The 14655-nt window shown below is 34.0% G+C and overlaps 1 protein-coding gene across 2 annotated transcripts in view; it reads left to right on the plus strand.

Moving 5' to 3' along the window:
- LOC113078567 (low density lipoprotein receptor adapter protein 1-B-like) overlaps window positions 1–14431 on the plus strand; it is a 40153-nt gene extending 25722 nt beyond the window's left edge. The window contains exons 4-10 of one of the 2 annotated variants that reach the window (XM_026250868.1): window positions 2486–2600; window positions 2769–2841; window positions 5979–6074; window positions 8102–8214; window positions 8696–8730; window positions 8803–8921; window positions 9083–9722. In XM_026250868.1, coding sequence (XP_026106653.1) covers window positions 2486–2600; window positions 2769–2841; window positions 5979–6074; window positions 8102–8214; window positions 8696–8730; window positions 8803–8921; window positions 9083–9264 — 733 coding nt within the window. In that variant the 3' untranslated portion in view covers window positions 9265–9722. Of the gene's footprint in view, window positions 1–2485; window positions 2601–2768; window positions 2842–5978; window positions 6075–8101; window positions 8215–8695; window positions 8731–8802; window positions 8922–9082; window positions 9723–14132 lie in introns of those variants that run through there. The other variant, XM_026250869.1, reaches the window with a different exon arrangement.
- The last annotated feature ends 224 nt before the right edge of the window (window positions 14432–14655 follow it).

The raw sequence follows: 14655 nt of genomic DNA on the forward strand, positions 1-14655 counted from the left end.
TCACCTGGGACTGCAGCTATTATTGGAAGCTCGCACACGCTCAGTGCGCTCACACGCCGGCTGTGGTGTGTGTCATGAATAAACATGAGCGAGGTGTCGCCCAGCCGCTCTCTCCACTCTAATTACACCAGCGATACTCCAATCATGTGGCTAATTTTCATCAAAACACAAGGTTTCAGTTCACCCTAAAATCAAAAACTTTGTTCTAAAAATTAAGAAACTAAAATGAAGCCTAGATTTAGATCCATTAAGATGGTTTCCATTGTGATATTATTTTTCATGAAAAATATGCACATTCGCAGACATGTTTTTTTTTTTTTTTTTATTCTGTTAATGTAGTAATTTTATGGAATTACAATATATATTCTTTTGTTGGTTTTGTTTGCCTCTACTGTCCCCATTTGTAAGTCGCTGAATATATATTATATATTTACTGAATATATATTATTATTATTATTTTTTTTTATTATATTTCATGTTTTGAATGGTTTCCACATCCACAAAAATATTTATAAATAGCAGCAAAAAAATTAAATAATTAAAGTTAAATGTGTGTGTGTGTATGTATATGTATATATATATTAGTGCTGTCAAACGATTAATTGTGATTAATCGCATCCAAAATATATATATATTTTTTACATAATATGTGTGTATACTGTGTATATTTATTATGTATAAATAAATACAAACACATGCATGTATATATTTAAGAAAAAATATGTTCTCTATTATGTTAATATAAAATATAAGAATATAAATAGATAAATACTTTATGTGTGTGTATTTATATATATATATATATATATATATATATATATATATATATATATATATATATATATACAGTACACATACATATGTAAACAAAAACTTTTATTTCGGATATGATTAATCGTTTGACAGCACTACTATATATATATATATATATATATATATATATATATATATATATATATATATATATATATATATATAATTATTGTTACACACAGCACCAGTTTTCTACATTTGATATAATGAAGAAATGTTTCTTGCACAGCAAATAAGTATATTAAACTTCAGTTTTGCATCACAGAAATAAATTACATTTTAACATTTATTAAAATATAAAAGAGTTCTCTTAAATCGCAGTAATATTTCACAGTATATATAAAGTATGTGAAAGGTTTTGTAAGTGTCTGTAAGTACAGTGTGTGTGAGTTTTGAAATGTGAAACCGGACAGATGGCGGTCGTCCATCATTAGTCCCGCCCCTGCTGCTGTGGGGCCGCCCTGTGACAGGCTGAGCCAGCTGTCACTCAGGGCCGAGGGGAGAAATCAGCACTGGAGGAGTACATGAGTTTACTTCACATTACAAATAGATGACAACAGGAAACCAGAGACGATGCAGTCACAGACCAGCTATCCTGTGTGTGTGTGTGTGTGGGTGTGTGTTATGGTTTGGTGGGTCAGCTTTCTGTCAAAGTGCTGATGGGGTGTTGAACATGGAGAGCTCAGCACTGCTTGTACGCTTTTTTTAAATCTCAGAGGAGGTGACGTGATGGTCTGCTGTATACAAGTGTCTGCGCAAGTCATTTAGTGGTGGATAATGGACAGCGGGTGTGTTTTTCTGGATGGAGACCAATCTGAGACCATCTGGAATGATTTCCCCTAGATTCATTTAAACTGGAGGAGATAAACAGAGTTTTAGGATTTAGATCCCTGACCAAATGAAAGGTTATACGTGTTATTGATCATGTGAACTACTTTATTTGCAGCTCATGCTTCTGATGAAGCTCAAGGTGCTCTTTGAAACATCTTAGATCATGGTGGAGAACATTATCAGCAGGTTTTGACCATGTGCTGCTGTCATAAAAAAAAAAAAAAACTAATTATGCTAGTAAAAATTGCATCTTCACTAGTGGAATGCATTTATTTGATTATATGTTAAAGAAAAATTTTGAAATACTATAACAATCTAACAGATTTCTATTTTAATATTCTATATTCTTTTAATATTCTTTTCCATATTTATACTATTTTAATATAAATGTAAAATAGAATTTGTTTCTGTGATGAAAAGCTGAATTTTTTACTCAAGTCTTCAGTGTCACATGATCCTTCAGAAATCATTCTGATTTGCCGATTTGATGTTCAAGAAACATTTCTGATTATTAGCCAATTTGAAAACAGTTGTGGTGCTTTATATTTTTCTATAAACCATGGTTCATTTTATTTCCAGGATGCTTATATGAATATGAAGTCCCAAAGAGCAGCACTTATTTGAAATATGGTCTTTTGTAGCATTAGCAATTGTTTTTAGCAGTTAAATGCATCTTTGTGGAATAAAAGTATTAATTTCTAAAAAAAAAACAAACAAAAAAAAAACGTTTGAATGGTAGTCTAAGAAAGTATATTATACAGGAACTATTTACTGTACGTTTACATAGGTTGTCTTCTTCAGATCGACTTTGCTCATACAGTATGTTGTTTGTTGTCTGCAGGATATCATACTGCACGGCTGATAAGATGCATGATAAAGTGTTCGCCTACATCGCTCAGAGTCAGCGCAACGAAACGCTGGAGTGTCACGCGTACCTCTGCACAAAGAGGAAAGTGGTGAGTGTGTGTGTGTGTTCATATGAGACACTCCCTTCCTTCAGTCTATAAATAACGTTATACGTTAAGACCACACTTCCTCTGAGAGAGACAGAAACCAATGTCTTTCTATACATGACAAGAAATGTGGCGTTGACACCTCTCTTCCCTTTTCCCCGTCTGTCTCAGGCTCAGGCGGTGACGTTAACCGTGGCTCAGGCTTTCCGTGTGGCGTTTGAGTTTTGGCAGGCTGCTAAAGAAGGTATCTCTTGTTTATCTTTCTGTCTGTTTCTTGCTGTCTTTGTTATGGGCTGTGAGGCACGAATTCACGCGTGTCCTACTTAAAGCTGGAGTGGATGATTTCCACACCACTAGCAACACCAAACACAATGACTGTTTTCAAACAGGTTTCTCAAATGCTTCCTCCATCTGCTATTGGTCGTTTATACTAGTAGCCCTGCCCCAAAAGTTTCTCTATTGATTTTTTTTTTTTTTTTTTATTGATTTGTTTTGCAATATGTCTATGTACCTTTTGTTAATTTAATTTTAGGTTTTGTACAACGAAATGAGTCAACTAAAAATATGTACATATATAAATAAGGATCAGTGCAACTAACTGAATAAAATAAGTTTATTTTTATGGTTTATTTTGTTTCAGTTAAAGTTTATATCAAGTATTTTAAAAAAAATCGTTAGCATTCATATATATTTAACCCACAATATACATCAGGAAAAAGTCAATTATGACATTCCAAGTAAAAAAAACAAACATTTTAAAATGATTTAGTATTGTTTCTATATTGCTATATTTATGCATATACATTTATTGTATATACATAATAAATATAATGTATTAATTTGAAATATTTTAGTGGAAAACTGTGGAAAATGCACCTTTATTAGTTTTTGAACTAGATTTTAAATATGTTGCATCATAAATTTTTAACTTAATTGGCTACAACAATAAAAAACACTTTTTAAAGTGGTTTCAAACCAAGTGTTTTTTTTTTTTTTTTTTTTTAAATTTTGAATATATATATATATATATATATATATATATATATATATATATATATATATATATATATATATATATATATATATATATATATACACATTCACCTAAAGGATTATTAGGAACACCTGTTCAATTTCTCATTAATGCAATTATCTAATCAACCAATCACATGGCAGTTGCTTCAATACATTTAGGGGTGTGGTCCTGATCAAGACAATCTCCTGAACTCCAAACTGAATTTCAGAATGGGAAAGAAAGGTGGTTTAAGCAATTTTGAGCATGGTATGGTTGTTGGTGCCAGACGGGCCGGTCTGAGTATTTCACAATCTGCTCAGTTACTGGGATTTTCACGCACAACCATTTCTAGGTTTTACAAAGAATGGTGTGAAAAGGGAAAAACATCCAGTATGTGGCAGTCCTGTGGGCGAAAATGCCTTGTTGATGCTAGAGGTCAGAGGAGAATGGGCCGACTGATTCAAGCTGATAGAAGAGCAACTTTGACTGAAATAACCACTCGTAACAACCGAGGTATGCAGCAAAGCATTTGTGAAGCCACAACACACACAACATTGAAGTGGATGGGCTATAACAGCAGAAGACAGCACACTTTAGGACCCTTAGTGCCAATTGGGCACCGTTTAAATGCCACGGCCTACCTGAGCATTGTTTCTGACCATGTCCATCCCTTTATGACCACCATATACCCATCCTCTGATGGCTACTTCCAGCAGGATAATGCCCCATGTCACAAAGCTCAAATCATTTCAAATCGGTTTCTTGAACATGACAATGAGTTCACTGTACTAAAATGGCCCCCACAGTCACCAGATCTCAACCCAATAGAGCATCTTTGGGATGTGGTGGAACGGGAGTTTCGTGCCCTGGATGTGCATCCCACAAACCTCCATCAACTGCAAGATCCTATCCTATCAATATGGGCCAACATTTCTAAAGAACGCTTTCAGCACCTCGTTGAATCAATGCCACGTAGAATTAAGGCAGTTCTGAAGGCGAAAGGGGGTCAAACAGTATTAGTATGGTGTTCCTAATAATCCTTCAGGTGAGTGTATATATTTATAAAGTCATGTCACTGTATTTATGACTTTAAAAATGGCTTTAAAAAGTTTAAGGAACTATACATTTTCTTTATTTCATAAAGGGGTGGAGGACAAAAGAGATTTTACTGCAGAGAAAGTAGAGCAGCTCCAGTCGTTTAGATCAGAAGAATATATATGTAATTTACTGCATGTTTGAACGTGTGTGTGTGTGTGTGTGTGTCCTGAGGCCTGCAGAGATTTACTCATTTCATCTCTCTGCACCTGGCAGCTCCTGCAGGCTGAACTCAAGACTCTTCTCTCCATTTCATTGTGTTTTACTGCAGGGTCCAAAATATACACAAATGACACACAATTGTGAAATAAAGAAATAGTTCACCCAAGAATGCTAACTATTACCAAATCTGTTCCCATAAAGAAACAAACTGTGTAATAGTTCTCTTCTTGTGTGAGAACGGTTTCTTCAAACACATTCATTGTAATGGTTTATGACTGCGGTAACCTCAAAGAGAAGAACCAGAAACACCATTATGATCCTGCAGGAAACCAGATCTGAGCACTTCACCACCCTCCACACTTCCCTCTTTAGTCATAGAGCTTAGACAGTATATGAGTGTGGTATATATACACTTCCTCATGAAGAAGGCTGTTTAATGTTTTAGTTTCATTTCCATTTGTATTCATCTAGTCTGAGATCAAGGCCACTGCACTGTTATATGCTGCATGTGTTAAATATTCAAATGTACATTTAAGGCTGGTTTCTCCTTGCCCTGGTGCACATTTATACTCCCTGACCTCAATTTTTATAAAAACGTTCGTATATTTATAAATATGAATATATATAAGAGAATATTAATTAAAGTTTTGAGAGGAATATGATGTGGTGAAAATATATAATGTTTGTTTAGAGGCCAGTGACTAATAATAAGGATGCCAAAGATGATGAAAATGACATTTTTGTCTGTTTTATTCTTGTTGGTTTTATATATATTCATAATTTTCAAGTAAAAGTAAAAACTATTTTTAAAAAGTAGTGAATTATTTACTTCCATGTATATTTTAACCTAAAATGTTAAAAAAAAGTACATAAAAAAATAGTCTACATAATTCGATTTGTACATTTTTATGATTGGTAATCATGATTTTGCTAAAAAATAAGAATAAAACACTTTCAAATAAGAAAAGTATTCCCACCTCAAAAAGAATGATGAAGGAATGATTAGACTGAGAGACGTTTTAAACTTCATTCTTTTAGTGACTGTTTAATGCAAGCATACTATCAACAATAGAAGCTTTATATTTCTGCTTGTAAACCTTTGTTTTCAGAGAAAGAGAAGCAGGTGAAGTGTGGATCTGATGGAGAGGCGGCCAGCAGCTCTCAGTCGGAGAGTTCAGTCAGTCTGGGCAGCACCAAAGGAGGAGGTCAGCACACCTTTTTATGCTTTGTCGGGACTTTCTGTAGACCGAATGAGTTTTATACTGTACAATATGTTCTGCATGATGATTTATGAGCTACTTTCATCATAGGGCCCTAAAATGTTTACACAGGGTCAAAAAAATTCAGCTATTACAACCCTTGTGTGGACATTTGGTTTCCTCGAAGTAGATTTTACCTGGACCACACACACACACACACACACACACACACACACACACACACACACACAACATCCCTCTCCACATAAGTGTGTATTAAATATCAAACTTGGTCTTATTGGACGTGGTTGTGTTCTGTCACACAGTATTTTTGGTTTCAGTGTGGATAGACAAATTACTAGTTGCTAGAGACCTGATAATATGAGGATATTCTTGATAGGTTTGGGACAGTAAGATTTATTATTATTTTTCTTTTATAGAAAGTAATACTTTTATTAATTAATGGTGCATTAGATTGATCAAAGTGACTGTGAAGACATTTATAATGTTACAAAAGGACATTCTGTAAATCAAAAATATGGTTTTCACAAAAATAAAAGCGACAAAAACAACATAAAAAACAGCTGTTTTCAACATTGATAACAATCATGCATGTTTCTTGAGCAGCAGATCAGAATATTAGAATGATTTCTGACATTTATGTACAACTGAAGACTGGAACAAAGCTAAAAATTCAGCTTTGCATCACAGACATAAATTATATTTGAAAATAAATTCAAATAGAAGACAACTATTTTAAATATTAAAAATATATCACAATTTTTACTGCATTTATCAATACATGCAGCCTTGGTGCACATAAGAAAGAGAAAAATTCTTGCCGACCTGAACATTTGACTGAGAAGTGTATAGATAAGATATGAAAAAACACAATAAATGACGTCAGTTTTAAGATTCTTTGTTGCTTCCAGGCACTAATTAAATTTGCATGGGTTTTTTTGGTCAAAACATGCCTAGGCTTCTTTGACCCATCCAGCAATGGTAATTATAATACCATGGTATGCTTCAAAGTACCTTACATTACCACTTAAAGACCCCGGTATTATCATCTGATACCATCACTGGACCATGCTACTTTTTTGTAAGTGTGCCACAGGACCCTGGATGGATCTCAGGTTACAGAAATAAACCAGGACGGCAGAGTTTAGTGAACGAATGAACCCTTGAGGACCAGGATGAGCCAGACGTGTGTGTGCATGAATAAAGCTCTGTGTGTTCCTAAATCCCATCAGATATCAGAAACATGAGTCTTCTTAGCGGCTGATCTCATCTCGTGAAATATGAGTCCAGGACAGAGATGGACAGGTTTAACGGCTCAGGATCAGAGAAAGATGTGATTGTGCTTTTGTTTGACTGGAGTCTGTGAGCGTGTCGCGGCTTGATGTTGATTCATTCCCTACATGCACAGATCTGTATGATCACTTCAGGTGTGGAGATATGAAAATATCCTGTTTAAAGGTTGAGTTATGTGTCTGTGATCGCCTCATGTTGATCCAGGAGGCCTGAACCTGTAATAAGTGTAATGTACATTTTATAAATAAATCTGCCATTAGCCTAACTGCTGGTGATGGTTTCCAAAAAACTGAATTGAGAATCAGAACAAGCTGTTTTATGGACTTACAAATAAAAAACATCCACATTTTTATTTATTTTGTATTCGTTTTTTGCATGATTTGTTTTTACTTATTCATTTAATGTATATTTTTTAATAATTAAATAATTTTAAAAAAAGTTAAATTTTAAATATTTATTTACTTGTTTCATTTCTTTAAAAATATTCAAATTTTTGCTTTTATTTTTTAAATTATTTTTACTTTTCTTACAATGTATTTGATTATTATTTATTCATGCATTTTAATTATTTATATATATATATATATATATATATATATATATATATATATATATATATATATATATATATATATATATATATATATATATATAAATTAATTACATATTCATACTTATTTTATTTATTTGTATTTATTTATTTACATTTGTGTGTGTAGAGGTGGCCACTGGGGATCTACTGGACCTTGAAATTGGAGTAAAGGATCACTCAGGAAAAGACGCCACACACCCGGCACAGAACCTCAGCACAGAGAACAACAACACTGTCTGGGTAAACACACTCACACACACACACACACACACACACACTCACAAACACATGTTGGTTTTGTGAAAAGTGGGGACATCCCATAGGCGTAATGGTTTTTATACTGTACAAACTGTATATTCTATCGCCCTTCACCAACCCTACACCTAACCCTAACCCTCACAGGAAACTTTGTGCATTTTTACTTTCTCAAAGAAAAACTCATTCTGTATGATTTATAAGCGTTTTGAAGAATGGTGACATGGGTTATGTCCTCATAAGTCACCCTCTCCTTGTAATACCTGTGTCATACCCATGTCATTATACAGAGTTGTGTCCTGATATGTCACAAAAACAAGAGCACACACACACACACACACACAAATGCTTTAGATGTACTTCACCGGTTGATTTGAATAATACTTATCAGTGTTAATTAAAATGATTTTTCAGTAATGCTGTTTATGTCAGCAATTCTGAGAAATCTCTGTGGTGTCTTTTGCAGGAACTTGAGGATGGTCTAGATGAGGCTTTCTCAAGGTTAGTAAAATTATATTTGGTGCTATATCTGTCACTTCTGCACTATAAACCCAGCACAGTGAACTTTAACAGGTCATGCTATAACTTCAGCGCAGATGTGGAGTATAGGCCACGACTATTCCTGGCGCTCCATTATATGACCACAGCGGTATTTGTGATGGACAGATTCGGCTCTGAGAATAAGCTCTATGGTTGGTCTTATATAATTACATAACTCTGACTATTTTTGCACCCCAACTCACAGTTTCTGTTTTCATAGAAAAGAAAAAGACATCTGGAGCAGACACAGAAATCTGCGTAACAATTTCAAACTGTTGAAACTGTGTAACAAAGTCAAACTGTTTTCCAACAGGCTTTTACTGGTTGATGTCTGAATGCTGCCAAAGTGCTGCTCCTGAAAACTTAAATGCCACATTTAAAGGCTGGAGTTTCAGAAATTTAAGGGTAGAAATGAACAACAGTACTTTGCTGAGATTATTTGCCAGATGCTGTATCAATCTTTGTTTCTGGACACTTGACCTTGATGTAAGATAATACAGAATGAGATACCATATACACCCTCTGTCATTAAAGGTTGCATCAAACTGAAGACTGTAATGCAGTCCAATTTAAAAAAAAAATTATTTACCAATGTTTATTTATAGACATCTAACATTGCCTGGGATAATACAGAATGAGATACTATTTTGCACCTTCTGCCCAATTCGGGGAGGCCTTCCTCAGCTGTATTAAAAGCTTCATCAAATTTAACAATTAACAATGAAAGACAGTCTAAGACTGTAATGAAATCTGAACTTTGAACATTTTTACTGTATTTGTCTTTTTTTCATGGACCTTTAAACTTTACATATGGCACAGTACAGAATGTGCCATCATACTGCAAGCTAATTTGTATCAGGGTTTCTCTGCCGCTTTCAAGACTGCATTAGATCTCACAATGTTGTGTGGTTAAATATCCCAAGGCTCAAACTAATTCCAAAGTTAGACAATTTTTACTGTATCATTTTTTTATTTATAAATGAAGCCTTGAACTTCACATCGAGATGCTGAATGAGATATTATATTGCACCCTCTGCCCCAATTTAGGGATGCATTTCTCAGCTATCTTCAATGTTGCATGAAATTTGACAGTTAACAGTGATAAACAGTTAAGAAATCCACATTAAAAATTTTTTTTAATGTATACATTTTTTTATGAACCATTAAACATCACATGTTAGACTGTACAGAATGAGCCGTGATATTGCACCCTGGCCAAATTTGTAGCAGTGTTTCTCTGCTACTTTCAAGGCTATATTAGGTCTGACAATGAGTCTTGATAAATAGTCTAATTCCCTAACAATATCCTAAGGTAAAACATTTTTTTACTTTACCAACCTTTTTTTATGGACCATTGAGTTTTACATAAAACACAAGATAGAATGAGATGTCATATTGCACTTTCTTTCAGTTCAGGGTGGGCTTTCTCAGCTATTTTTAAGGTTGCATTAAATATGATAATATCAAATGATATACAGTTTAGGCCTCTAACAACACCCAAAGTTTGAACAATTTTCAAAAACCAATAATATTTTATGGACCTTTGAAATTGACATATGCTTTGATAACACCATGTACACCAGGAACAATGGAGCCCTCATAATAAGAGCTGTTTAAGAGAATATTTTTATTGAGATAATATGCACATTCCTGCCAAAAAAATCTTAACAATTGTGATGCCAAAAGATTAGGTCGTGTTTTAAATGACTATTATTTGCATACTATGGAATGGTAATGGCACTAATTAACAGCCATTTTTATTCTGCAAACCAAACAACAGCTGTTTAACGATTTGTAATGATAGTCATTAATCATCCAGACACACAGAGTGCCGTTCCCGAGAGATGAACAGACATGAGATGAGCTGTTTTACAGCAGCGGGGGTTCAGTCAATCTCCGCTTCATGCTGATTATTTGTCATTTGCAGTAATTAAAAGCGTTGGCTTTTAATCAAACACAGTACTTTGTTAATCTCCATTTAACATGCTTTCACCTTGTGAGTGTGCGGAGAGACGCTCTAGATCTCTCACATGCAAGAACTTTTCCAATCAAAGATGAATTGGCATTGACTAAATCTCTGATTAAAGACCCTTGAAGTGTTTTCCCATCGCAAACTGAAGCTGTTTAACATTTGAGAAGGTTTACTCTCAAAAACACAAATAAAATGAAATGAAATGGCTGGTTGCAACGAACTTCAAGTTAATCCAGTAGAAGATCAAATGTCAGATTGACCCCATGACTAAATATAAAAAAAATATATATAATGAATATATAATGCTTATGCTATTATTTAGTTACTTTATGTATTCAAAATTTTAATTAAAAAATTAACAAAAAATGTTGTATTCTGTTTATACTATTTATAGTATTTATTAATATTTTGAATTGGCTTTAATTCTTATATTTTCAATTATTTTATTCCAGTTTGTTTTGTAATTTTGGCTAATTTTTGTTTTTAGATAAAATAAAAGAAAAAATTATTCAGTCATTTTAATACTTCAACACTGCCAAAATAAAATGTCTAAGAAATACCATACCAGTCTTTCTGCTTAAAAATTTCACATTTGATTTAATGTGTTAGTCGCCTTATTATTATTTTTTACTTGTCAATTTAGCAATCTGAGTGAAAATATTTTTGTATGTAAATATTACAAAATGTTTTAAAAGAACTAAAATGTATTTAATTAGTTGCTAAGAAAACATTTCTCGTTTTCATTTAAGTTTAGGGTTTTCATCTAATATTTATTATTTTATTTAATATTACATTCTATTTTTTATTTTATTTTATTTTATTTATAGTAGCAGTTTTAGTTACAAATAACAACACTGGTAAAGTTTAATAAGTGGGAATTTGTTCAAATCTTTAAAGTGTGTAGTAGTCATGCTTACCTTAGCAAACAACACTAATAAGAAATGGATCGAACAGTGGTTTAGTCTTTACAGTCAAGAGGTCAGCTTTAGTTATCTGTATCTCTGACCTCATTTCCTCATCATTAGCCCAGCGGTTACCTTTGACTTCACTAGCTGCTCAGGAAAACCCCATCACGACATTCAAAAAAAGCTGATAAAAAATATCACAATGTGGAAGTTCTACTATAGCAACAGCGAAGCAAGACATGCTGACTAAAGATGCAGCTTGCACTGAGTCACTGTTGCCGTTTTGCTGCTTCTGTTTTCTCATGCTGATATTGTTTACTTCCCTTCAGCCGCAGTCTGGATAGTTTTGAGTCCAACACAGGTAAAGATGTCGTTCACATGTGCCTGTGCTATAGTCCTCATCCGTCATAATTCACTCCGTCACAACACCATGATCATCTACGACTGTAGTCCAGTTCTCCATCTGTAGCAGGTCACGCATGTTCCCTCTCACGGCTCGTAACCCTGTCCGCTTCTCACAACTCTTATAGTTTACTTCATGCCAGGGTTCTTTGCCAAGAGTTGTAGAAACATCACTTAGATTCATCTTCATATTTCCTAGTTTAGCCACAAAGTCTGTACTATGAACCTTATTCTGGGTAGACGCTGTATTTAAAGGGATAGTTCAACCGAAAATGTAAATTCTGTCACCCTCAAGTTGTTCCAAACCTGTATACGAGTCTCTTTCTTATGTTGTGCACAAAAGAAGTTCTCGTGACTAAAGTGCATTGAGTTACTGTGGTGATATTCCAGAGATGTTCCTGTTTTTTTGTTATTTTCCCACAGCATTCTCAGAGCTGTATCTCTGTATTTAGGGGTAGTAGAGAATATAGACAGTCCGATTATGCGATCATTCTCATCTGCAACAAAAAATAAGCGCAAAAGACCGCGGCAAAGCAGTTACCCGGTGTTTATATGACAGTGGGGCAAATTATTTTTGAGAGAGGGATGAGGATGAGGATGACGAATGATAGGCCAGTGTAAAGGCTACCCAGTTTAGTTTTCCATTTTCAAAGTGGACTGTTGTAGTTTCATTCAGAAGTTGATGCACCTCGTACAGTTGTACTTTTTTTGTTACAGAATAGTACCAAAATCTTACAGTTGTAAGTGATATTAGTAGTATGTAATCATTTACGTTGCAGTAAGAGATTGCACTTTGCAATTCCTGTAAAACAGCATATGTATATTTGTGTTTATATTTTATTTGTATTCATTTTTACAGAAGTAGTTGAATATTTATTTTGTAAAGCTAGAGAACTTGTTTGACTTACTTGTTTTGTAAGTTTGAGCCATGTGTTAATTAAGGTCTGAAAATAAAACAGAATGAGAACTTACATATTATGTGATTTAGTATGATTGCTTATCATAGGCAAGTCACTAAGAAATGACTCATTACAGTAAGGTAGTAGCCTAGTGAGAACAGAGTGTTTTTCTCTTTTTCATCAAACCGCAGTTTTGCAAGTTTCCCGCCAATTCATCCGCATAAGATTGCAAAAAATAATCCCGCATATTCCATCGCATTTTTTTAAGAAGAACCTGCCGCAAAATCAAGGATTTTTGCCCGCAACAATCACAACAAAAATCTGCGTTTTTCTGGAGGGACTGTATAGAGGACTAAACACTGGTTCATGCAGATTTTGTGCAGCTTATAGTCTTCACTCTAGGAATGGGAATCATGAGGAATATAAAGATTCCACTTTATGATTCTGGACATTAAGAGGGAGCTGCTGTTCTAAAATAATAATTATTGTATAAATATTGAAAAACGAACAAAACTTCTTTGTATTATTTCAGTGTCCAGCCTTCATTTCTCATCATATTAAATTGAATAGTAATTAAAATAACAAAAATAACCTCTTTGTGATTCCCAATCCTAAATATGAAGCATTTGTATGTTCTTTTACTATTATTCATATGCTATTATACTATTTCATAATGTTCTGAATTATTCATTAAGATTTTCTCATTTATATATATATATATATGTGTGTGTGTGTGTGTGTGTGTGTGTGTATGTGTGTGTGTGTGTGTGTGTATTATTATTAATATTTTTCATATATAAATCTTTAAAATTATTTAAATATTTTTATTATTTGAAGTGTGTATATAAACATTAAATTAAATGTATAAAGACGTTTTTATATATATATATATTTATATATATATATATATATATACTATATATATATATATATATATATATATGTGTGTGTGTTCATTATGTCATGTGAGAGTACAAAATAAACGCTTATTTTATCATGTCTTTAAATTGTAACATAGAGCTCCAGATCAGCGAGAAGATTCACATGCATATTTAAAGGGTCGTTTCTGGTGTTTTGTCCATGTACAGTATTCCCAGCTCTCGATGATCTGAAGCGCTACTGGTGATGCTTGAAGATTCCCGTGTTTTTCGGTTTGACTCATCCTCTTTGTGTGTTTCTCCCAAGACTCGCTGAGTCTCGCACTAACCCCCAGATGCTGGACATTGGGGTAAACCCTCAGGACTACAACCCTGAAGAGTGCCTGTCGCCTAGCAACTGGGACAGAGGCGATGCTGAGGCTGCTGATGCGGAGGACGCGTTCGGATTCTGATCGGAGGACCGCGGAGGAACCACACTAAAGCGATGGAGCTCGTCTCAGCGGCGCCTCTGGCGGCCTCAGAGCACTCCGCGCCCGGCTTTGAGTTGACATGAGGGTCGGCAAACCCAACGAGATGACTTCAACAAAATCACAGACCAAAGCAATAACACCCACCACCCCTCTCCCAAATTATGTTTAAGTATATTGAGATTTTAAGTTTTCTGTTAGTATACTTCCCATAACCCCCCCCTTTTTTGTTGTATGAATATGAAATGTATGTGCACAACAATAACAATAACAATAACTAATATTTGCTGATTTGTTATTATTATTATTATTATTAATGGGTTTAATTGCTGAGGCTAGCTTGCAATTCTATGCAGTCGAATT

The sequence above is a fragment of the Carassius auratus genome, unplaced genomic scaffold (genome assembly GCF_003368295.1).
Source record: "Carassius auratus strain Wakin unplaced genomic scaffold, ASM336829v1 scaf_tig00026010, whole genome shotgun sequence".
NCBI classification, from domain to species: domain Eukaryota; kingdom Metazoa; phylum Chordata; class Actinopteri; order Cypriniformes; family Cyprinidae; genus Carassius; species Carassius auratus.